Below are 23,659 nucleotides of genomic sequence, written 5' to 3'. Positions count from 1 at the left end.
GCAGGAAATATCAGAAAGTCTCAGAATTCAGACGATGCTGGCTGGGGGATGGAATCCAGGCAAATAAAAGGTGTTAATTGGATATGATAAAGGACAAGAGAGACAGAGTTGGGAAGGTGAAGGGGGAAGAAGTGGGGGTGGGGGAGGCTTTAATGAAAGCCAGAGAAGTCGATGTTAATGCAATCCGGTGGGAGGGTGCCCAGTGAGATGATCCTCCAATTTACAAGTGGTTTCAGTTTGGTAGTGCATGAGACATGTCAGCAAGGGAATGGGATAGGGAATTGAAATGAGTGACCACTGGGAGATCCACGCTGTTGCTGTGGACAGAGCTGATGCAGTAGATGTCCCCTAGAGATTCACAAGTGAAGTGTTGCTTGAGTTAGGACTATTTGGGGCCCTTATTGGTGGTGAGGGAAGAGGTGTGGAAGCAAATAGAACATCTCCTGTGTTCAAAAGGGTAGGTCCTAAGGGGACAATTAGTGGGGAGGGAGGAATGGACAAAGGACTCATGAGGGGAGCGATCCCTGCAGAAGGCAGAGGAGAGTGTAATATGTGTCTAGAGATGGGATCACGTAGTAGGTGGTGGAAATAGCGGAGGGGAGGATGTGCTGGATGCAGTGGCTAGTGAGGTGGTAGGTGAGAACAAGGGGAATCTTGTTGCATGTGGAGGAAGAGGGGGGCAGGGCAGAGGTGTGGGTAATGGAGGATATGCAGGTAAAGCCTGAGTTGATAGTGGTAGAAGGGGAAGCCACTGTTTGAAGGAGGACATCTTTGATGATTGGGCATAGAAAACCTCGCCCTGGAAGCATATACGATAGATGGAGGAATTGAGAGAATGGAATGGAATCCTTACAGGGGACAGGGTGGGAAGAGATGTAGTTGAGGTAACTGTGGGAGTTGGTGGGTTTGCAGGTGTCTGTTGAGAGTTTGTCTCCCGAGATGGAGACAGAGAGATTGAGGAAAGGGAGAGTGTGGCTAAAAATGGACCAAGTGAATTAGAGGGTGGAGTGGAAGTTGATAGTAAAGTGGACGAAGTCAACGAGATCATCATGGGTACATGACTGCCAAAGTAGTCATCAATGTAGCGGACAAAGAGTTGAGGGGCCTTGTCTGTGTTGGCTTGTAGTATGGATTGCTCCACATTGCCAACGAAAAAGACAGGCATAGCAGGGGCCCATGTGGCTATCCCTTTAACTGGAGAAGGTGGGATGAATCAAAGGAGAAATTATTGAGGGTGAGGATAAGTTCTGCCAGCCACAGGAGGGTGGTGGTGGAAGGGAACTGGTTGGTTCTATTGTCCAGAACAAAACAAAGGGCTTTGAGGCCTTCAGTATGGGGGAAAGAGGTGCATAGGGATTAGGTATCCATGGTAAACATGAGGCGATTTGAGTTTAGAAAAAGGTAGTTGTTGAAGTGATGGAGGGAGTGTGAAGTGGCCTGAATGTAGGTGGAGAGGGACTGGACCAGAGGTACAAAACAGTTGAGGTAAGTGGAGACCAATTCGGTGGGGCAGGAGAATGCTGACACAATGGGTCTATTGGGACAATTAAGATTGTGAATCTTGGGTAGGAGGCAGAAAAGGGCAGTGAAGGGTAAAGAGGATTCGTGTTCCCATTCGAGGATTTGTCTGGTGTTTAGAAGTTTCCATCTATACTCATGATTCCTGTCCATATTCTAATGTTCTTGTCTAAGATTTCTGTCAGAGTTGGAAGGGTCTTTCTATTCAGACAAAATGCTCCTGCCCAGGATTTGAAAATACTGTTTATACTATAAGGTTCCTGTCAAGTTCAAAGTTTCCCTCCAGAGCTTCTGTGCCATGGTCCTAACTCCATGTGCCTGTCCTGGACCTCAGAGATGCTGTCCATAATTTTGGGTTCCTGTCTAGGACAGAAACTTTCTTCTCCAGTTCTTGCGTTCCTGGTCAGTATCTGAGTCATGGTCCGCACTCTAGATTTCAAGAACCAAATCCATCCAACGACAGAGCTCATTTCAAATGATGGCATTAGTTTGCTGGGTCATTATACTCTATTGATCAGACATTGATTTTACTGCTGCATTTCCCATTTTGCTGCAGTGTTCAACTTGTATCAGTATCCTTCATCCAATACTGAATTCACATCGCTCAGCTCCCCCACAGAATCTGATTTCATCTTGATGTAGATAGAGGGAACATGAAGGAGGGTGAATTCAGAGCAAATGTGCTCAAGGGTGAATTCAGGGCAAATGTGGAGGGAAAATTGAGGGTGAATTTGGGCCATATATGGAGATAATTCAGCGTGAATGCGGAGAGTGAATTTGGAGCAAAGGTGGAGTGTGAATTCAGGGTAAACGTGGAGAAGGCTGAATTCAGGGTTAATAAGGAGGAGGGTAAATTTGGTGGAAATGTGGAGGAGGGTGAATTTAAGGGAAGATTTAGCAGTGAATTCAGGAGGAGTGTATTGGGGCGGTGAACTTTGGGATACACAGTGGAATTACCAACTTCTGGGGAATAGTACGGAACAATAAATTCGGGGGAGAGGGGGTGGAATTTCGTGGGGGCACAATTCAGGGTGAATCTGCCTGACATCTTTTACAAAGCATGGAGGGGGACTGTCCCGGCACATTCCCCAGAATTCCTTAATGACCACACACTGGTTTCATTCACATTTCAGCAAGATGCTCCTAAGATAAAACATTTGTGCTTTAGAAAATAAGACATAACTTTTACATGTTCTGTAACAATAGAGGATTGGGTAAGTGGAGATGGGAAACAGTCAGAAGAGGAATGTGCATTATCGTCACAAGTTCTAAGGAAAATGTCCAGCGAACTAAGCTTCGCAGGCTTCCTGCCCCCTCCTTAAAGGGGATATCAGCATAGTGTTGGTGACTTTAGTCAGTCTGATTGTCTCTGTCACCAAAGACTTGGCTCCATCCATTTCAGGGTGCATTCTGAAGATTATGTTTTCACCACTGTTCCAGAATGATGATTGAGTCGAGGAACACCTGGCTAGAAGGAGGAAGGCAACATAAAGAAAATGCAAGGAGTGCAAGAGGGCTGGAAGCAAAGGGAGGATACGTAAGAACAGATAAGAGGAGAGCAGATGGGATCCAGAAGGGCAATGGGGAAAGAGAAGCACCAATCTCTTAGAATTGATCTCAAGGCTCAGTGAGACATTATAGGACTTTCATTAGGATCATTCTCACCCAGTCTCCCCACAGCAGTGGTGCCTGCCATTACAGTTCATCTGCTCTGGGTGAAAGTAAAACAGATCTCCCCCAAGCCCAAGGATCATCAGCAATCCCATCTGTTCCCAGTAATGCTGGGTGGGACAGGACCTCCAGCCACCCCTCTCCAAGGCCCGGTTACTGTGCAAAGACAGTGCCGCAGCAGCACGAGGCACCTCTGCCCTCTACATCCTGCAAGGGTAGGAATGGGAAACAAGCAGGAAGATGGACATAAAGACATCACATCGTCAACTCAGTCAATGGGCCCAGATGCTTCAGGTGAAAAGATTGCTTGGAGGATTGTCTATGTGGTGGGGGTGGCGTTAGGAGAAACCCAACAATTGCACTATGTGCTGATTGCTTCATGATCCTGAATCCTCCCTTTCCACTGGTTATTTCTGGTTCATCCTTCTCTCCACAGCCTGAAGCAAGAGTTCCGAGTACTGCTCCAGCAGAGCCAGCGTCCTCTCATCTTCAAAACCCTCCCCCCTTGCTGTGGGGTCACCGGCCTGGCTGGGCACAGTGCGTAGGCCTTGGGGAGATAGCTCGGCGCCTGTCGCTGTCCACTGGAGGTGGTCCATTTCCTTCCTCACAGAGGAAAATGTTTCCAAGAGAACGGCACTGATCTGACGGTTCTCGGCCGACAGGTCTTTGTCACTGGTGACCTGCAAGTGATGAGAAAAGCATAAGAAGCAGACCACCAACTCTTCCCAAAACTGCCTCACCCTCCTTACGATCACAGCTAGTCTGATCTTGGCCTCAGCTCCACTTTCTTGCCTGTTCCCCAAGAATCCTTGAATCTCCTATTGCCCAAAATGAGCAGAGGATTCCAAAAATCTCGACTCTCTTAGAGATGGAATTCCTCCTCTTCTCCATCTTAAGTGAATGACCCTCATTCTGAAACTCTGCCTTCTGATTCCAGGTTCTCCCATGAGGGGAAACATCCTCTCAGCATTCACTCGGTCAGGCCCTCTATTTTATTTATTTTTCAATATGATCACATTGTTCTTCTAAACCTTTTTTTTTTATTTTTCACACTATAAACCACACTGATCAAGATACATACATTTTTCTTTTCAAATATATAGTGTCGTTTTCTCCCCCCCCCTCTTCCCATCCCACCCTCCCTACCTCCCCTCCCATTCATTTAAAGTACAGAATCTAAGATACATTAAACCCGTCAAACAATGTCACTCAATAAAAATAAACAAGAAATTCCACTGAGTCAATTCTTTTCATTTCCTTCTCCTTCTGTCATTTTAGGTGGTAGATGTCCCCAGTAGGTTTTCTTTATTGTGTTTCATGTATGGCTCCCATATTTGTTCAAATATTGTAATATTATTTTTTAAATTATATGTTATTTTTTCTAATGGAATACATTTATTCATTTCTATATACCATTGTTGTATTCTCAAGTTATCTTCTAATTTCCAGGCTGACATAATACATTTTTTGCTACAGCTAGGGCTATCCTAACAAATCTATTGTGTGCACCATCCAAATCAAGTCCAAATTCTTTGTTTTTTATGTTACTTAGGAGGCAGATCTATGGGTTTTTTGGTATATTGCTTTCTGTGATTTTATTTAATATCTGGTTTAGATCTTCCTAAAATTTTTTCACTTTCTCACATGTCCAGATTGCATGAATTGTTGTTCCCATTTCTTTTTTACAACAAAAAACATCTGTCAGATACTGTTGGGTCCCATTTATTTAACTTTTGAGGTGTAATATATAGCCTGTGTATCCAGTTACATTGTATCATACGTAACCTCATGTTTATTGTATTTCTCATAGTTCCAGAGCATAACTTCTCCCATGTTTCCTTCTTTATCTTTATGTTTAAATCTTGTTACCATTTTTGTTTAGTTTTACCATTTGTTTCCTCATTCTCCTTTTCTTGCAGTTTAATATACATATTTGTTATAAATTTTTTGATTATCATTGTGTCTGTAATCACATATTCAAAATTACTTCCCTCTGGTAACCTCAGACTGTTTCCCAATTTGTCCTTCAAGTAGGATTTCAGTTGGTAGTATGCCAACACTGTATCTTGAGTTATATTATATTTATCCTTCATTTGTTTAAAGGATAGTAATTTATTTCCTGAAAACAATTTTCTATTCTTTTGATCCCTTTTTTCTCCCATTCTCTAAAGGAAAGGTTATCTATTGTAAAAGGGATTAGCTGATTTTGCATCAGTATTAGTTTTGGTAGTTGGTAATTTGTTTTATTCCTTTCGACATAAATCTTCTTCCAAATATTGAGCAGATGATGTAATACTGGAGAATTCCTACGTTGTACCAATTTTTCATCCCATTTATATAATATATGTTTAGGTATTTTCTCCCCTATTTTATCTAGTTCTAATCTAGTCCAATCTGGCTTTTCCCTTGTTTGATAAAAATCTGATAGGTATCTTAATTGTGCGGCTCTATAATAATTTTTAAAGTTTGGCAGTTGTAAGCCTCCTTGTTTATACCAAGGTATCCTCGGTTTCCCCCCTTTCCATAAAAATTTCCTTATTATTTTCTTTAACTCCTTGAAGAATTTCTCCGTCAAGTGTATTGCCAATGCCTGAAATAGGTATTGTATCCTTGGGAAGATGATCATTTTAATACACTTTATCCTTCCTATTAGTCTTAGTGGTAAGTCTTTCCAATGCTCTAAGTCGTCCAGTAATTTTTTCATTAGTGGATAATAATTGAGTTTATATAGATGGCCGAGGTTTTTATTTATTTGTATACCTAGGTATCGTATTGCTTGTATTTGCCATCTGAATGGTGATTCTTTCTTAAATTTTGAGAAATCCGCATTATTCATTGGCATTGCTTCACTTTTATTTGCGTTAATCTTGTAACCCGACACTTCTCCATATTCCTTCAATTTCTTATGTAATTCTTTTATTGATAATTCTGGTTCTGTTAAGTATACTATGACGTCATCTGCAAATAAACTGATTTTATATTCCTTGTCTTTTATTTTTATCCCTTTTATTTTATTTTCTGTTCTTATCAATTCTGCTAGTGGTTCTATAGCTAATGCGAACAATAAGGGTGATAGTGGGCATCCTTGCCTTGTTGATCTGCTTAAGTTAAATTGCTTTGATATATATCCATTTACTGTCACTTTTGCCAATGGCCCCTTATATAATGCTTTAATCCAATTAATATACTTCTCTGGTAAACTGAATTTTTGTAATACTTTCAATAAATAATTCCATTCTACTCTGTCAAAGGCCTTCTCTGCGTCTAAAGCAACTGCTACTGTTGGAGATTTATTCCCTTCTACTGCATGAATTAAGTTAATAAATTTACAAATATTGTCTGTTGTTCGTCTTTTTTTAATAAATCCAGTTTGGTCTAGATTTACTATTTTAGGTACATAGTCAGCTAATCTGTTTGCTAATAGTTTAGCTATTATCTTATAATCTGTGTTAAGTAAAGATATTGGTCTATATGACGCTGGTGCGAGTGGATCTTTCCCTGCCTTTGGTATTACTGTAATTATTGCTGTTTTGCAATGTCCCCCAAAGTTCCTCAACATGATTATCCAACTGCACGAAAACCAACAAGGTCGGGTCAGATACAGCAATGAGCTCTCCGAACCCTTCTCCATTAACAATGGCGTGAAGCAAGGCTGTGTTCTCGCACCAACCCTCTTTTCAATCTTCTTCAGCATGATGCTGAACCAAGCCATGAAAGACCCCAACAATGAAGACGCTGTTTACATCCGGTACCGCACGGATGGCAGTCTCTTCAATCTGAGGCGCCTGCAAGCTCACACCAAGACACAAGAGAAACTTGTCCGTGAACTACTCTTTGCAGATGATGCCGCTTTAGTTGCCCATTCAGAGCCAGCTCTTCAGCGCTTGACGTCCTGCTTTGCGGAAACTGCCAAAATGTTTGGCCTGGAAGTCAGCCTGAAGAAAACTGAGGTCCTCCATCAGCCAGCTCCCCACCATGACTACCAGCCCCCCCAAATCTCCATCGGGCACACAAAACTCAAAACGGTCAACCAGTTTACCTATCTCGGCTGCACCATTTCATCAGATGCAAGGATCGACAATGAGATAGACAACAGACTTGCCAAGGCAAATAGCGCCTTTGGAAGACTACACAAAAGAGTCTGGAAAAACAACCAACTGAAAAACCTCACAAAGATAAGCGTATACAGAGCCGTTGTCATACCCACACTCCTGTTCGGCTCCGAATCATGGGTCCTCTACCGGCACCACCTACGGCTCCTAGAACGCTTCCACCAGCGTTGTCTCCGCTCCATCCTCAACATCCATTGGAGCGCTTACACCCCTAACGTCGAAGTACTCGAGATGGCAGAGGTCGACAGCATCGAGTCCACGCTGCTGAAGATCCAGCTGCGCTGGATGGGTCACGTCTCCAGAATGGAGGACCATCGCCTTCCCAAGATCGTGTTATATGGCAAGCTCTCCACTGGCCACCGTGACAGAGGTGCACCAAAGAAAAGGTACAAGGACTGCCTAAAGAAATCTCTTGGTGCCTGCCACATTGACCACCGCCAGTGGGCTGATATCGCCTCAAACCGTGCATCTTGGCACCTCACAGTTTGGCGGGCAGCAACCTCCTTTGAAGAAGACCGCAGAGCCCACCTCACTGACAAAAGGCAAAGGAGGAAAAACCCAACACCCAACCCCAACCAACCAATTTTCCCTTGCAACCGCTGCAATCGTGTCTGCCTGTCCCGCATCGGACTTGTCAGCCACAAACGAGCCTGCAGCTGACGTGGACTTTTTACCCCCTCCATAAATCTTCGTCCGCGAAGCCAAGCCAAAGAAAAAAGAATTTTTTTATTATCTCTTGTATTTCTACTATTTCAAATGGTTCTGTTAATTTATTTTGTTCCTCTATTTGTAATTTTGGTAGTTCAATTTTAGTTAAAAATTCATCTATTTTGTCTTCTTTCCCTTCTTTTTCAGTTTGGTATAATTGTTCGTAGAATTCTCTGAAGTTTTCGTTGATCTCTGTTGGATTATATGTGATTTGTTTGTCTTTTTTCCTTGATGCCAATACCCTTCTCTTAGTTTGTTCTGTCTTAAGCTGCCATGCTAGAATTTTGTGCGTTTTTTCTCCTAGTTCATAATATTTCTGTTTTGTCTTCATTATGTTCTTCTCCACCTTATATGTTTGTAGTGTTTCATATTTTATTTTTTTATCTGCTAATTCTCTTCTTTTAGTTGTGTCTTCCTTCATTGCTAATTCTTTTTCTATATTTACTATTTCCCTTTCCAACTGCTCTGTTTCCTGATTGTAGTCCTTCTTCATCTTGGTTATATAACTTATTATTTGCCCTCTGATGAACGCTTTCATTGCGTCCCATAGTATAAACTTATCTTTCACTGATTCCGTATTTATTTCAAAGTACATTTTAATTTGTCTTTCAATGAATTCTCTAAAATACTGCCTTTTAAGTAGCATGGAGTTTAATCTCCATCTAAACATTCTTGGAGGGATGTCCTCTAACTCTATTGTCAATATCAGGGGTGAATGGTCCGATAATATTCTAGCTTTATATTCTGTTTTTCTTACTCTGTCTTGCATACGAGCTGATAACAGGAATAGGTCTATTCTTGAGTATGTTTTATGTCTACCTGAATAATATGAATATTCCTTTTCCTTTGGGTGTTGTTTCCTTCATATATCCAAAAGTTGCATTTCTTGCATCGATTTAATTTATAAATTTGGTTACTTTGTTCTTTCTGTTAATTTTTTTCCCAGTTTTATCCATGTTTGAATCCAAATTAAGGTTGAAATCCCCTCCTATTAGTATGTTCCCTTGCGTGTCTGCTATCTTCAAAAAAATATCTTGCATAAATTTTTGATCTTCTTCGTTAGGTGAATATACATTGAGTAGATTCTAAAACTCCGAATATATCTGACATTTTATCATTACATATCTCATGCTGGATCTATTATTTCCTCTTCTATTTTAATTGGTACATTTTTACTGATTAATATAGCTACTCCTCTAGTTTTTGTATTATATGACGCTGCTGTTACATGTCCTACCCAATCTCTCTTTAATTTCTTGTGCTCCATTTCAGTTAAATGTGTTTCTTGCACGAATGCTATATCAATTTTTTCTTTTTTCAGTAAATTTAGCAGTTTCTTCCTTTTGATTTGGTTATGTATTCCATTAATATTTAAAGTCATATAGTTCAACGTAGCCATTTCATACTTTGTTTATCTTTCCTTTCTGTTTCCTCATCATCACCTTTCCTTCTTATCCATTTCTGCTTTCTTGTTTTGAACACTTTATTAGACAACATTTCTAAAACATCAAACATTTCCCTTATTCTCCTATCTAAAATTTCTTTAACCCCACTATCCCCTCCCCTTCCTGTGTTGCCCTTTATCCCTTGTCGGGCAACCACATCTCCCCTCTCCATTTGGATTTGCGAATTCACTCGCAAGAGTCAACTGATTTCGCAGTGACCGTAACTCTTCCCCACCCAGCCCCCCCAGAAAAGATTTTAATTTTCATATATAACAAAGGTCACTCTCTTAATTTCCTCCTTACTTCCTCTCTTCCCTTTCATTCCCTTAATTCTTATCTATACTCTATATATTTTCCTTTAAATACGGATACACTCATGTACACACATATATACATACACACAGAAACATATATATATATATATATATATATTTATATACACCCATATACACACATACATATAGTTCGTGGTCATTTTTACTCTCGTTACATGTCTTCATCTCTCTGCCTGTTTTGTAGTTGTTCTGCAAATTTTCGTGCTTCCTCCGGATCCGAGAATAGTCTCTTTTGCTGCCCTGGAATAACTATTTTAAGTACCACTGGGTACTTTAGCATAAATTTATATCCTTTTTTCCATAGGATCGTTTTTGCTGTATTAAACTCCTTTCTCTTCTTCAGGAGTTCAAAACTTATGTCTGGATAGAAAAAAAATTTTTGACCTTTGTATTCCAGTGGCTTTTTGTCTTCTCTTATTTTCTTCATTGCTTTCTCCAATATATTTTCTCGTTGTATATCTTAAGAATTTTACTAAAATGGATCTTGGTTTTTGTTGTGGCTGTGGTTTCGGGGCTAATGTTCTATGTGCCCTTTCTATTTCCATTTCTTCCTGTAACTCTGGTCTTCCTAGGACCCTGGGGATCCAATCTTTTATAAATTCTCTCATATTCTTGCCTTCCTCATCTTCCTTAAGGCCCACTATCTTTATATTATTTCTTCTATTATAATTTTCCATTATATCTATCTTCTGAGCTAACAGCTCTTGTGTCTCTAACTTTTTTATTAGATTCTTCTAATTTCTTTTTTAAGTCCTCTACTTCCATTTCTACGGCTGTTTCTTGTTCTTCCACCTTGTCTACTCTTTTTCCTATATCTGACATGACCATCTCTAATCTATTCACTTTTTCTTCTGAACTTTTAATTCTTCTTTTTATTTCACTAAATTCTTGTAATTGCCATTCTTTTACTGATTCCATATATTCTTTAAAAAAAATATATCCATTGTCTTGCCTTTCCCTTCTTCTTCCATTTCTCTATGTTCTTCTTCTTCTTCCTCTGGGTTGGTCATCTGTTGTTTCCTTGTTTTCTTTTTACTCTCTTCTTTCTTGTCCTCTTTATTTTCTATGTTCTCTTCCTGTTGTTGTGTTGTGGCTGTCATTCTCAGCTGTGGAGATCGACTCCTCAGCTGGTCCCCCCTCCCGTCAGTGTTTTTTTTTCATGCGCATCACACATGCGCGACTCCTCGCGCATGCGCGGTTGCGCACTTTTATTTGGCTCCGCGAGCCATTTTTGTAGTCCCGAGCTCGGGACTTCAATTGACCTTAGGGAGCGGGCTTCTCTCTCCGCGGCGGGCCTCCTCAGACAGGTAAGGCCTTCACCTTCTTCTTCCGATGTTCTTTCTTCTTCTCTTCTTTCCGTTGCTTTCGACTTTTCTTTCTTCGCTGCCATTTTCTTCCCACCTTTACTTTCACTTTGTTTTAATTTTTATGTTTGTGCCTTTGTGTTTTGTGTATTTTTTAAAACCTTTTCCGGAGAGGGCTGGAGTTTCCTGACCGGCCACTACTCCATCACGTGACTCCTAAACTTCTTCTAAACCTTAATGAGTGTGAAGATACAAGTGACCGCAGATGCAGATGCTCCCAATGACGCTGGGTCCATCTTGATCATGCTCTCCATTGCGGACAATCCAGGATTCAGCCACGTGAAGCTTTTCTGAACTGGAGTATTCCTCTAAAACTGCACTCAGTTGTGCAAGTGTATCTTACCAACAGTTGAATCTAGGCTTAAACATAAAAGAGCAATGTTGATGATGCTATATTTTTCCCTGAAGACAGGGATCTGACAATAATTAAGCTAATTCCCACAAGTAATTGGCACCCCACTAAAAGGTAAACTGCATTTAACTGTCCTATGTGTCGAACTGTAGCTGAACATCCTTGCACCTACTCTGGACACATCCGACAATGGTTCACACTCACCACATGGTACAGGTTCAGGGCTCTCTGCAGACAACACTGTAGCTCGCACACAAGGAGTTTGCAGCTCTGAATACTGACTGCTGGACCTGCCAAGAAAATACAGAGGGAGTTCTTATTAGGTACCTAAAATACCTTTGAACTGGAGTGGTGAATAATGGTAGGGAAGTGCAGAAAGAGGCCATTCTACCCATCCAGTCCATGCAGGCAAAAATGGATTTTGTGAATCCTACTCTTAATTCATCGCTTTGTGGCTGATGTCTCCTCAGTGATCACTCAAGCATTTTGCATTGACTCCACTTTCAGATCAGGAATTCCAGTCCACCAATACTTAATGAGCAAAACCATCATTCCTCAACACCCCTCCAATCCTTCTACCAACTAACAGAAATTCATGTCCTCTTTGGAGAGAGTTAATCAAAAGCCTGCAGACCCAGGAAATCAGAGTAAAAACAGACGTTGTTGGAGATAACCAGCAGGTCTGGCAGCATCAGTGGAAGCAGAAACAGGTTTAATATTTCAGGTTGAAAACCTTTCATTAGAACTGGGAATTTTTTTTAAATTGGGAAGGGCAAGGGGAAGAAGGGTTGAGTTGTCCAGGTGACACAAATGCTGTTGGTGCCCTCTTCAGAGAGTGTGGTGAATGTTTGCGAACTGGAGCTGATCTGCAGAAGATGCAAGTGGAGGAAAGTGAGGGAGAGAGTAAAACAAAACAATGGTGGATCTGTGAGACTCAGAATCGAGCAATTCCAGGAACTCAGAAATAAAAGAGAATGTTGGAAATGACCAGGCAGCATCTGTGGAGAGAGAAAAGCTGGCAGGTGAATGACCTGGTAACGGAATTGGGCTGTATTGGAAAAGCGCATAAGGGCACATGAAAATAGGAGCAGGAGTAGGCTATTCAGCCCCACAAGCCTGCCTCACCATTCAATACATTACTGATCTGCCCCAGGCCCCTTCCATGCCCACTCCCCATTGTCTTTAAACCCCAGCTCTTTCAAAAATGTACCATCTTCCTCTATAGATACTCCCAATGATATGGCCTGTGGGGTGAAGTATTTCAGAGGTTCATCGCCCTTTGCTGGAAGAGGTCAAAGACAAAGCGGTTATATTGGTGGGTTACAGTTGAATAAAAGTGACAGGAAACAGTAAGCTCAGTTAACCCTGCAGACTGAGTGGAAGTGCTCACTGAATCTGTGTTTAGCTCTCCAATGCAGAGACCAGATTTTGATCTCCTTTCTGTTCACCATGTCTGGGCCTTTCATTACCTGAAACACCTCAGTCAAATCTCTCCAAACAAGCTCATCCTCGATAGTCTCGCCTCATAACTGTCATTCTCCAACCAAGGGTGTTAAAAGAACAACTTATTCTGGATCCATAACACCTCATTAGTCAGAAGGCACACCAGTGCCTACACTTCCTCAGGAGGTTGGGGAGAGCAAGGCCATTGGCCCCCATCTTTTACAGCAGATCAATTGAGAGTGAGTGTTCTGTCTGGTTGCATCACTGTGTGGCATGGTAGCTGCAAAGCATCAGACCACAAGTCTATACAGAGGATCATTAAAAAAAAACGAGAGCATCAATCACTGCAGTTTCCCTTTCCTCTATGGATGACATTTACAGGAAGTGTTGTCTAAATTGGGCTCAAGAAATTAGAGAAGACCCTTTCCATCCAGTGCACAGTATCTTTAACCCACTACCATCAAGGAGGATTTACGGGAACATCAAGATCAGGACTGCTGGACTGAGGAATGGCTTCTTCCCACAGGCTGCAAGACTGATGAACAGTATCCTGTATCCAAGACAACCACCCCAAATATTTATATATGTTTATGTAATCATTATGTACTGTGTATTGTGTGTTCTTGTGTGTGCACCATAGTCTGGAGAGATACTGTTTCATCAGCTTGTATACAATCAGTCGATAATACCTTGAAATGGAATGATGTTCATGTTCAGATTCTTCACTCCATATCCCTTGAGGTGTTGTATTGTTCGGCACAGAGTGACCTATACAACAGTCAGGGTTGGCACCACAGTGGGGGGGCGGGGCACAGTCCAACACTCATAAACTTGCTCAGCGTAGGGGGGGGTGGGGACTGGTACCTACCTGCCAAACAAACATTTACCTTCTCCGTAGCAGCCGAAAGTGCCGCTCTTATTGCGTGGAGAGTCACTAGCTTGGGTGAAGCTAGACGTTAGTGACACCTGATGCACGACAGTGATGCGGGCGGGAGCAGGTGGAGAGTTACTAGCGTGTGTCAAGCTAGATGTTAGTGACGCGGGCAGGTCTGTCAGCAAGCGATGGCTGTGAGCATATGAGGGCATAGCACTCCTCTTGGGGGGGGAGATACCCACAAATGCCCTCCCTTGGTGCTGATCCTGACAACGGTGAAGAGGAAGCTTCGCCTCAGCATAAAATGACTTAAGCATAAAATGGCCTCAGTAACTTACAGGTTACAAAATCGTTTGGGCCCTGCACTCTTGGTAGCTGTAGCACCACAGAATCCCAACACGTTGGGTTCCAAATAAACTTGAATCTCAAAGATCCAGTCCCCTCTTGCATTCAGTAATTTCCATTGGGTTTGTGTGTCCACATCCATTGTTCCAATATACCTGAATCCCATCCCTTGCATGACACATTATTCCTTGTGAATGGTTACCATTCCAAGTGGTCTTCCCCTGCTCCGGATTTGTATACTGATAGACATATTAAACTTAGTTTGGTACAACAAAGAAGTTCACACCCTGATGTGTCTGGTGTGGATGATGTGCTATTGTACAGCTGGCATATAAAGTGAAGGCCAGTGCCACGGAATGGGTTTCAGCCTCATAGTGGGTTGCTGAACTCAATCCTACATGAAGGGTGAGAGTAGAGAGAGTGTTACAGGAAGAGACGCCCTGGAAGACCTGGCTGAATTCGACAGCCCAACGATGATAGGTGGATGAGGAAGAATAAGCAAAGGGTGTGTGAGAAACTAATTGATGTATTAAATGGAAACCCTTATTTACAAGGAAATTAGGATAAAGCAAACAAGGAACAGCAATGAACTTCAACCTGAATAGAACCAGGCCCTTGAGTTCATGCCAACCATCTATTTTCACTAATCCAATTTTATTCACTTTAATATCCCATCATCTTCCCTGAGATTCTATTACTCACCTAAGACCAGAGCCAATTTCCAAGGCCAATTATGCTACCATCTTTGAGATGTGGGAGGAATTCAGGATGAGAACAGTTCCAAAGCAACATGCTGTGCAAGGGACATGTGCTTCAATCAACGAAATCATGGAAATATCAACTATTGCCAAGCCAAACACTACCAGACCAGGAAGGAATGGGAAGAGGCTGGGAATCTGTTCATACCTGGCTCCTTTGCAGATGTCTTGTCAGGCAAAGAAGGAAGGGTTGCTGTTGTTGCTGCAGCTCCAACTTGCCCGCTTGCTGCTAGAAATTTTGGTGAAGGGTCCAAGGCTTCTTTCTGCAGCCTGCTACTCCTGGCCGTAGGTGGATAGTGGGATGATGCTGGATGACGAGGAGACTTAACAGCTGTCCCAACTTGTGACTCATGTGGACTTTGAGCTGAGGGCTGTGGTGTTGAGGGAGCGGCTGCCTCCTGCCTGGGTGAGGGAGCACTGTCCCGCTTTTTCTCCTGGATGTCCTGATGTGTGTTGGGGCCATTGCCCACCCATTTTGTTCCTCCTGGTAAATCCGGCGGCTGGAAGGGTTCAATTACACAGGAAGTCTTTGGCTTGACTGGTGGTGAGAAGGAAGTCAAAGAAGGCCTATCAGGCAGTGACTTAGGAAGATCGAGGAATAAGTTAGTCCGTGTGCTATGAGTTATTTTCGACTGAGAGTTATTGACAGGGGACCCTGCTGAACCTGCAGGCTGTTGTATCAATGGCTTGAAGTTTGTGGTCTCTCTCCAGTTTTGTTTCAACACCTCCTGTTTGTGAGAGATTTCATTCATATTATCCATGTTCACCAAAGGTGAAGTCCTGGGTGACAATTCCAGAGATTGTCCATTGGCACTGTTTTCCACAACTGATGGATCCCCAGTGTTACCAGTGAAGTTCAGACTGTCTCCCATTGAAACACTGCGGGACATTTTTGCCATGGAGCTGGTGGTGGGATTCATGTAGGATTTCTGTTTTGTGCTCTTTCCTTGAGCGCTCTCCTTTGCCAGTGATGAGGGTAGAGTGTCCACTTTGCTGGACGCAGTCCGGTGCTGGTTGGTCCTGGCGTCCTTCTCAGGTATGGTCAGTGAGTGAGGGGACATCTTCGCAGGTGTGATCGCAGCAGAAGTTACGTAGACTGGACAACAGAAACAAAACAGTTGTAACTAATCAAAGCATCTGGAATAATTCACACCAATCTTACCTCTGTTCTTTTCACCTGCATCAAGGCCCTCATCATAGCTCACACTATGGTTCGGCACTAGACAGAAATGTTTCTCTGCTGGACTACTGATGTTTCGATGCCATGAGATCTTATCAACACAACATAGTCATCTTTCACATTTCTCTGTAAGGAATGGGCTCCCAAAAACAAGAATCTACACAATTGAGAGATCATCAATACTGTACCTGTAGGACAGATGACATCTGCATCAGATGACTCTCTTCATTTGTTCAGGAGTCTCTCTGCTGGAAAATGTTTGGTCATTTCTCGTTGTACTGAACTATATATACTGTCTGTCACTGTATTACCTCTCATTTGCTCTTTTTATCAATAGTCCTCTATTGATTATTCTATTAGCAGAATAATACACTCAGAGGTAATTTGGCCCATCACACTTTTACTGGTTCTTTCAAAATCCCATCCAATTGGCCCTGTAATTCGTTTACTTTCTTGTCCAATTAGCCTTCCAAAGTCTCCACTAAATATTTTGGTGGTGCATTCCAAATCGATTTGGCACATGTTGCCAAATTGAGCGACTTCTCCTCAACTCACCTCTGATCCTTTTGGCACTGAGGTTAAATATTCCACTTACCATATTCCTGCCAGTGGTAGATTTCTCAACCCAAAATTCAGCATCACTTTCAACACCTCTACTAACTTGCTCCCGAGCAGTTTTCTGCCACCAGGTTTCTTTTTTTTTTAAACTTTATTTAAAATTTTATGACATGAATAAAATAAAAATTACATTTAAAGAAATAATAAAAAATAAGATAATAGAAATTAGAATACATCATTAAACTACACAAATTAACCCCCCCAATAATTATAACACAACATTAATCGTCTAATTTAAAATTAGTCCAACCCTCCCCCCCAAATAAAGAATGAAGAATTAATTAACAATGTTGTAAATAAAATAGAAAAAACCCCACTTAAAAAAAAAGGATAAAACTTAACAAAAAAAATTACTAACAACAAAAAAAAATATCAATAACTAAAATAATACCCTTAAACATATATTTAAATCAAACATAATACATGTATTTAACAAATGAAATCCACTTTAAAACTAAGTTCAAATATTAAAATCATATATCAACCACATATCTGTTATACAAAAAAATCATAATTAATAATACATAAATACAGAATTTCCATTAATACCAAGTTTCCTTTATAATTCATCGAGAGAACAAAAACATCCCTTAGAAAAACAATCAGATAAACTTTTTATTCCCTTCCCCTCCCCTTATATAAAAAAAAGAAAAAAAAGAAAAAAAAGTTCAAACTCTTATAAAATTCTCCATATTCTTCATTTATAACATCTTCAAAATTCTCTATCGAAATTAACTTAATTTTATTAAACTCTTCTCCCTCAATGTATTTGTACTTAATTTTCTTCTTTTTCTTCTTATCACCTTTCCCCTCATCTTCCTCTTCATCTAATTCAACATCCTCAATTTTTGACTTATTATCTTCTGTGACATTATCCTCTTAAAAAAGAGAAAAAAAACCCCCCTAAAAAAAGAGAAAAAAAGGAGAAAAAAACCTCCTAATTCCCTCTCAATTACAATCAGAAAACAAAAAGAGTTTAAAAAAAAATTATTTATTTAAAAAAAATAATTAAAAAAAACCTTCACTTCTTAACCCAAAAATTAAAAAGAAAAAAAAAACAGGTCAGAGGTCACGACTACCTCCTCCTGTTTAAACCACCCAAAGCGGTAACTCCCCCAAAATATTGGGTGTGAGATAACTCACAGGTAGCTGATGACTTCTGGAAACTAGTGCCCACCCAGTTCCCTCTCCCAACTCCCATTTCATTAAACTATCATCATTATTTAAACTATTTAAACTCTTCTCAAAAAAAAGATAAAAGATTTATTTTTTTAAATCAACGTTACCACTTCGATCACCATTGCTTCCATTTCTTTTAAAATTCTGGATCCCACCTTACATCTCTACTCTCTTTGGAGACCTTGAAGGACGACATCGTTCCTGAAACTGCATGATTGGTAGAGACTGAGCAAAGTCCATAACCTCTTTAGGATTGTCAAAGAACTTTGGCTGATTTCCATCCTGAAAAATCTTCAGTACCGCAGAATACCTGAATGTTGCCTTATGTCTTTTTTTCCACAACCGTTCTTTCACAGAATTAAATTCGTGTCGTTGAAACATAATTTCTTGACTCAAATCTTGATAGAAGAAAACAGGATTATTCTGAACCATCAAAGGAGATCTATTTTGCTGGGCATTTCTAATAGCCGTACGTAAAATTGTCTCTCTGTCACAATAGTTTAAACAACGGATCAGAACAGGTCTTGGATTCTGTCCTGAAAAAGATTTTCTTCTTAAAACTCTATGAGCACGTTCCAGTATTAAACATTCAGGGAATTTATCCTGTCCTAACACTCGTGGAATCCATTCAGTAAAAAATTTTCTTGGATCTGGTCCTTCTATGCCTTCTGGCAAACCAACAATTTTCACGTTGTTCCATCTAGATTGATTCTCCAAATAATCAACCTTTTTTGCTAAATTTTTATTTTGGATCTGCAATGTTTCAATTATTCTATTTTCATCTTGCAGTTTATCCTGTACATCGACTAAACCTTGATCACACATTTCAAATCTTTCAATGGTTTCAAGCTTAAAAGCTCCATTAATGGCTTCCGCCATCGCATTAATCTTGGAAATAAACGGGTTCACAAAATTAACTAAGTGACTCAATACAGAATACATCTTATCTTCAAGATCCTTAACAAACATTTCAACAGAAGTAGATTCAGGCATAATGGGGTCTTGCTGTTCCTTAGAGACCACGGGATCTTCTGTCTCTTCCCTTAATTTAGTATCTTTTCTAGCAGTTTGACTTCGAATAAAAATCCATCTCAAAGTCCCCCCAGCAATGCCAGGAGACTGAAGATCAGGATTATCTTTAAGCCAAATCTCTTTAATCATCTTCACTGAATCGATGTCTGGAAAAACCGTTGTAATTGAAGATGCATTTTGCAGCGCCACCACTGTAGCAGTCGAATGATAGCTCTTTAACTCTCCAGCTGGTGGCGCCCCAGCTGATTCAACTGTCAAAGTCTCAGTAACAGCACTTACAGTGGCCATTGTGTGAAATACTGGCACCTGACCAGCCCTTTGTTCTGAAAGCTGCTGAATACGACCTTCAGAGAGCCTTACCGGTTTAAAACGGAGTTTCAATGCCGAATTCTGTACGTCTTCTTCTGGATCCATTCTACGCTGAGTCCTGGCTTCTTGTAAACAAGCAGGCCCAGACAATTTCGGAAAATGTAGTTTTTTAACAGTCTGATGTTTTCTTTTACCTTTTATTTTGCATATAAACCACTAGGCACTGATCCAGCACCTCTTATTATTTATAAACTTTTAAAAGAACTTTAACGAGCACTTAAAGACAAAACAATAAATCAGAGTCAGGAGAGGTCTGGAAGGCACGTCTGTTCCCTACGCCATCTTGCCACACCCCCCTGCCACCAGGTTTCTGACTGTAAACCAAGCCCCCAATATTCAGGAAAAGCTACTCTTCATGTTCTTTAAATTAGGTTTCACTCTTCTCTATGCTTAGTTATTGAATTGACTCTAGCCCCAATTCTTCAAATCTATTCTTAAAGCTAAACTGCAGAGCTGACTAAACTTCAGCATCAGGCAGGCTGCAAAGACTTCCTGAACAATGCTCACCCGAGTGCTACACAGAGCACGTACAGTAAATACCTTTTATCCTTTGCACAAATTATTTGCAACACTATTCTCAGGATAGCTACCAACTGTGGCACATTTAAGCGGGAGAGCTTTCTCCTGGTAATTCTTACCTTGGAAAGAGTCAAATTAAGAATGTTATAGCATTTGGACACCAGATGGAAAGGAACAAATGCAAGTTCCTTGTTTTCTTTGGTGCAAATATTTTCAACATCATTCTTTCCCTTACCTTCATGAATCAAGTCGTGGACAGATTGGGACTTTCTGATGGACGGACTTGGTGATGCTGTTGGACTGGGAAGTGCTGAGGATGACTGTCCTCTCACTGATGCCACCGACACTTTCCGCGTCTCCAGGCACAAGTTCCGCTTCCTCTGCGTGTATGCCACTCTACCAGATGATGGAGCAACAGTGGGTTCCATTCTGGGTGAGGTTCTTAATGTCGTTTTTCCTGGGTCTGAATTCAGCATTGAAAATAGTTTTGCTGTAAACTGCAGAAAAAAAAAAGAAGGAAGACAAGGTAATATCCTGGCAGAGATTCTTGCATATATCCTGTTTCTGGACTGTCTCTAAGTGATTGATTCACTACACCATCCTACCTTGTGAGGCACTATGAGTAGTAGGGATTCAATGCTGGAAGAGAAATGAATGCGCTGGTATTCACCTTTGCCTCCAGCCAATTGTCTATAAAGTCACTCTTTATAAAAGCATTGGTGAGTGATCTACACATTCTTCATACAGGCCCTCCTACATCAGCAGTGTATCTGGCAGATTAAACGGTGGACACATTTTGACCCATCATGCCAGCATTGGCTCTTTCAAATATTAATCCTGCTCTATTCCTGATGTCCTGTCATTTAAAAAAAATCTTTAACCCTTTGACACCTCGTCCCTGTTTTCAGGAATTATCGACAAGCAGTGTCTCCATTTTCCGGGACTAGTTTTATATCCAACCACCAGTTGGTTCGTACTGGTGTACATATTGTAGTTTACCCCTGGACCCAGTCCAGAATATATATATTATGATAGGTTAAAAATGGCTGGAGTCTAAAGGGTTAAGTACTTGTCCAATAAACCTTCAGAAGTCTCCACCAAATCTTTTGGGTGGCGCATTCCGAATCACAACTACTCACCAAACTGAATGACTTTTCCTCAACTTTCTTGTGGTTGTGTCAGCACTAAACCTTAAATATTCCAGTATCCATTCTCCTGCCACTGGTAACTCGACAACTCACAACTCGGCATCATTTTTGGAACCTCTACTAACCCACTCCAGGCTGTCTTCAGCTGGTCAGTCTCTTCATGTCAACTAAGTCCCTTATCCCTGGCATCATTCAAGTAAAGCTGCTCTGATTCTTCTCCAGAACCTCAACCAGAGCAGGATTAGACTTGGTGGACTTAAATACAAATAACGAGTTTGGGAGAAGGTCATTGTAATCCAGTGCTTACTTCATCAGAATTCTTTTGATCATCATTTTGGTACTGTACTGCTTCTTCTTGCCCTTTGAGCTCATGCTTGCTGCTCTCACTCCTGGAGACCTCCTTCCATTCCTGCTCTGAGCTAGGAAAGGTCAACTGATCCATTCCGGCCTCGCCATTCTGAAGGAATCTGGTATTATGACTTGGTGAGTTCCTAAAAAAAGGGAAACGTGAAAGTCTGCAGATGCTGTTATCGTAGTAAAAACACAGAAATTGCAGGAGGAGCTCAGCAGGCCTCGCAGTGTCCCTAGGAGTTAAAGATATACAGCAAAACTTGTTATCTGGAATTCAAGCAACCGGCAGCCTCAAGCAATCAGCAAAGAAAATGTGGAAAAAGTAAACAAATGGCTTCACTGTCAGTTTGCCAATCACACAACATGCAATCTCAAGCAACCAGAAAATTAACTTATCCGGCATCTACCAATCCCCACAGGTGCCAGGGATTTTACTGTATAACCAACATTTCAGGCCTGAGCCTTTCTTCAAGGTATGAAAAAGAAAAGAAACGACAAAAAATGTCAACAATACGAGCACACAGGAAACATAGCATTTGGGGAATTAAAGAAGAATGCAGAACCTTATTGATCATTTTTGCCAAACTCATTGATCTGTTTCCTAACATTGGGTGGTTACATCAATTCTGAGCCTTAGTATTTATGTCAGACTGTTTATCAAAGAAAAATTTAGAAAATCCACCCACAGGGTTAGATTATTGAGTAGAGGATATCATGGTTTAAGGCAGAGAAATACTTAGGAAGTGCTGGAGCCCCATATTAGTAATGCTCCCTCACGACAAGTCTCAGGGGTTCGACAGTAAAGTCTTAGAAATTCAGTTACAAGGCCTTACAATAGAGTGTTGGACCCTCAGATATGAGGTGCTGCCGCCTAATAGTACACTTGTGGAAACCCAGTTGTGGGCCCTGGTTTGAGGTTCTGCAGTCTTGTGGAGAAGTATTGAACACCTGGTTCTGAATCCCAAGAATGCTGGACCCCTATGTATGGGATGCTGGAGCCCTACAGTAAAGTGTAGGACACTGGTTATTGGATTCTGAAGCAATACAGTTGTGCTAGACACCTCAGTTATTGCATTTGGAGGATGGTGTCTCTCTGCAAAGTGGAGGGCTGCTTGGTTCTAGTTCTATGAGGTGGCTTGAAAAGCACTATCCTTGGACTCCAGTAGATGGGCAGCTCTTTAGCCCTGACAGGAATATACAGGACTAAACCAGCTCCCACTTTTTAAAAGCTGCTATCTAAACTAGGAAGTGCACGTCCACAAATCTCTGCCACTATTTAGCCCCATACTAAGCATTCCTAACGTTCCTTTAGTATGAGCACAGTTCAACATTGGCAAACTATTCCAACAGATTCTTTGTCAATCATCATTTACAGCAATGACAATGCCCACAGGAAGACATCTAAATCTCATTATATCAAGAAAAACTTCCAAAACAATTTATTAGAGCTACATCTTGAAACCCTGATTGGTTAATGAGGGGAAAATAAATTCTAATCCAGTATCATTTTGGGCATAATTTGTGTTGGGATAATGACAGGATTCATCAATTCCTTTCCTCTATAATCAGAGGAGCAAAGTTTATGAGCAAATCTCATCCTCAGGCATTTTGCATCAAGAAAGTTTGGCCAAACATGGAAGGTTTTAGGCATGTCTTAAAGGCAGTGGCAATGTTTAAAGGAGGCAACTCCAGAGCTTGGCCACTGAGAAAATTCTCCTCTCCCCCACCCCACATATCACATCTCTGTATTCTCATCTGTCAGCCCGAGGAAGATTTTCATTGGCATGCTGCCCGCAGAGTCCATGGGTTTCCACTTCAGTTTTCCACTGAGCAGATGGGGTCAAAAAATAACACTGCACTCCACTTAACTAACCCTTTTGTAGGGGCACAAGCTCCCTAAACATATTGACCCTTGCAATAAATAATACATCATGTTTGACAATTTCCTGCTTCTGACCTGTAGCTCGATGTTAACGATCGGGAGAGGAACTTTGCCGAAATGCTGAGCCGAGGGTTTAACAGTTCTTCCTTGTCTCTCATGGATGGCGACTTTGGGTTTTCCAGCTGATGGTCAGCTTTCACTATGGTGTAACGCACACATTATTAAAATGAAGGAAACATCGGTCTAGGCTCATGCACCCATCCGCCTTGAGACAGGATAGAGGAACAGAAAGACTTGCATCCATTTGGCACCTTCCATACACTGTTTAACACATCCAAAGCTTTTTATGCCCAAATAATACCTCTGCAGTGTTGACACTAATGTCAGAAACACAGGCTTCAATTCAGCACCCCACGCTCCCACAACCAGTTTCATGAAAATGGCAAGACAGTGATG

General features: G+C 41.2%; 1 protein-coding gene across 1 annotated transcript in view; it reads right to left on the bottom strand.

Moving 5' to 3' along the window:
* Positions 1-3,146: 3,146 nt before the first annotated feature.
* The window catches only part of mapkbp1 (mitogen-activated protein kinase binding protein 1), a 179,907-nt gene continuing 159,394 nt past the window's right edge, over positions 3,147-23,659 (bottom strand). The window contains exons 26-31 of the mRNA XM_069917172.1: positions 23,279-23,402; positions 21,278-21,461; positions 20,058-20,319; positions 15,074-16,021; positions 11,710-11,795; positions 3,147-3,869 (exon numbers count right to left, since the gene is read on the bottom strand). Of these exons, the coding sequence (XP_069773273.1) occupies positions 3,597-3,869; positions 11,710-11,795; positions 15,074-16,021; positions 20,058-20,319; positions 21,278-21,461; positions 23,279-23,402 (1,877 nt within the window). The 3' untranslated portion in view covers positions 3,147-3,596. The remainder of the gene's footprint in view (positions 3,870-11,709; positions 11,796-15,073; positions 16,022-20,057; positions 20,320-21,277; positions 21,462-23,278; positions 23,403-23,659) is intronic.

This window comes from Narcine bancroftii, chromosome 2, assembly GCF_036971445.1.
Source record: "Narcine bancroftii isolate sNarBan1 chromosome 2, sNarBan1.hap1, whole genome shotgun sequence".
Classification (NCBI taxonomy): Eukaryota; Metazoa; Chordata; class Chondrichthyes; order Torpediniformes; family Narcinidae; genus Narcine; species Narcine bancroftii.
The sequence above is the reverse complement of the archived record's forward strand: the minus strand, read 5'-3'. Positions and strand labels throughout refer to the sequence as shown.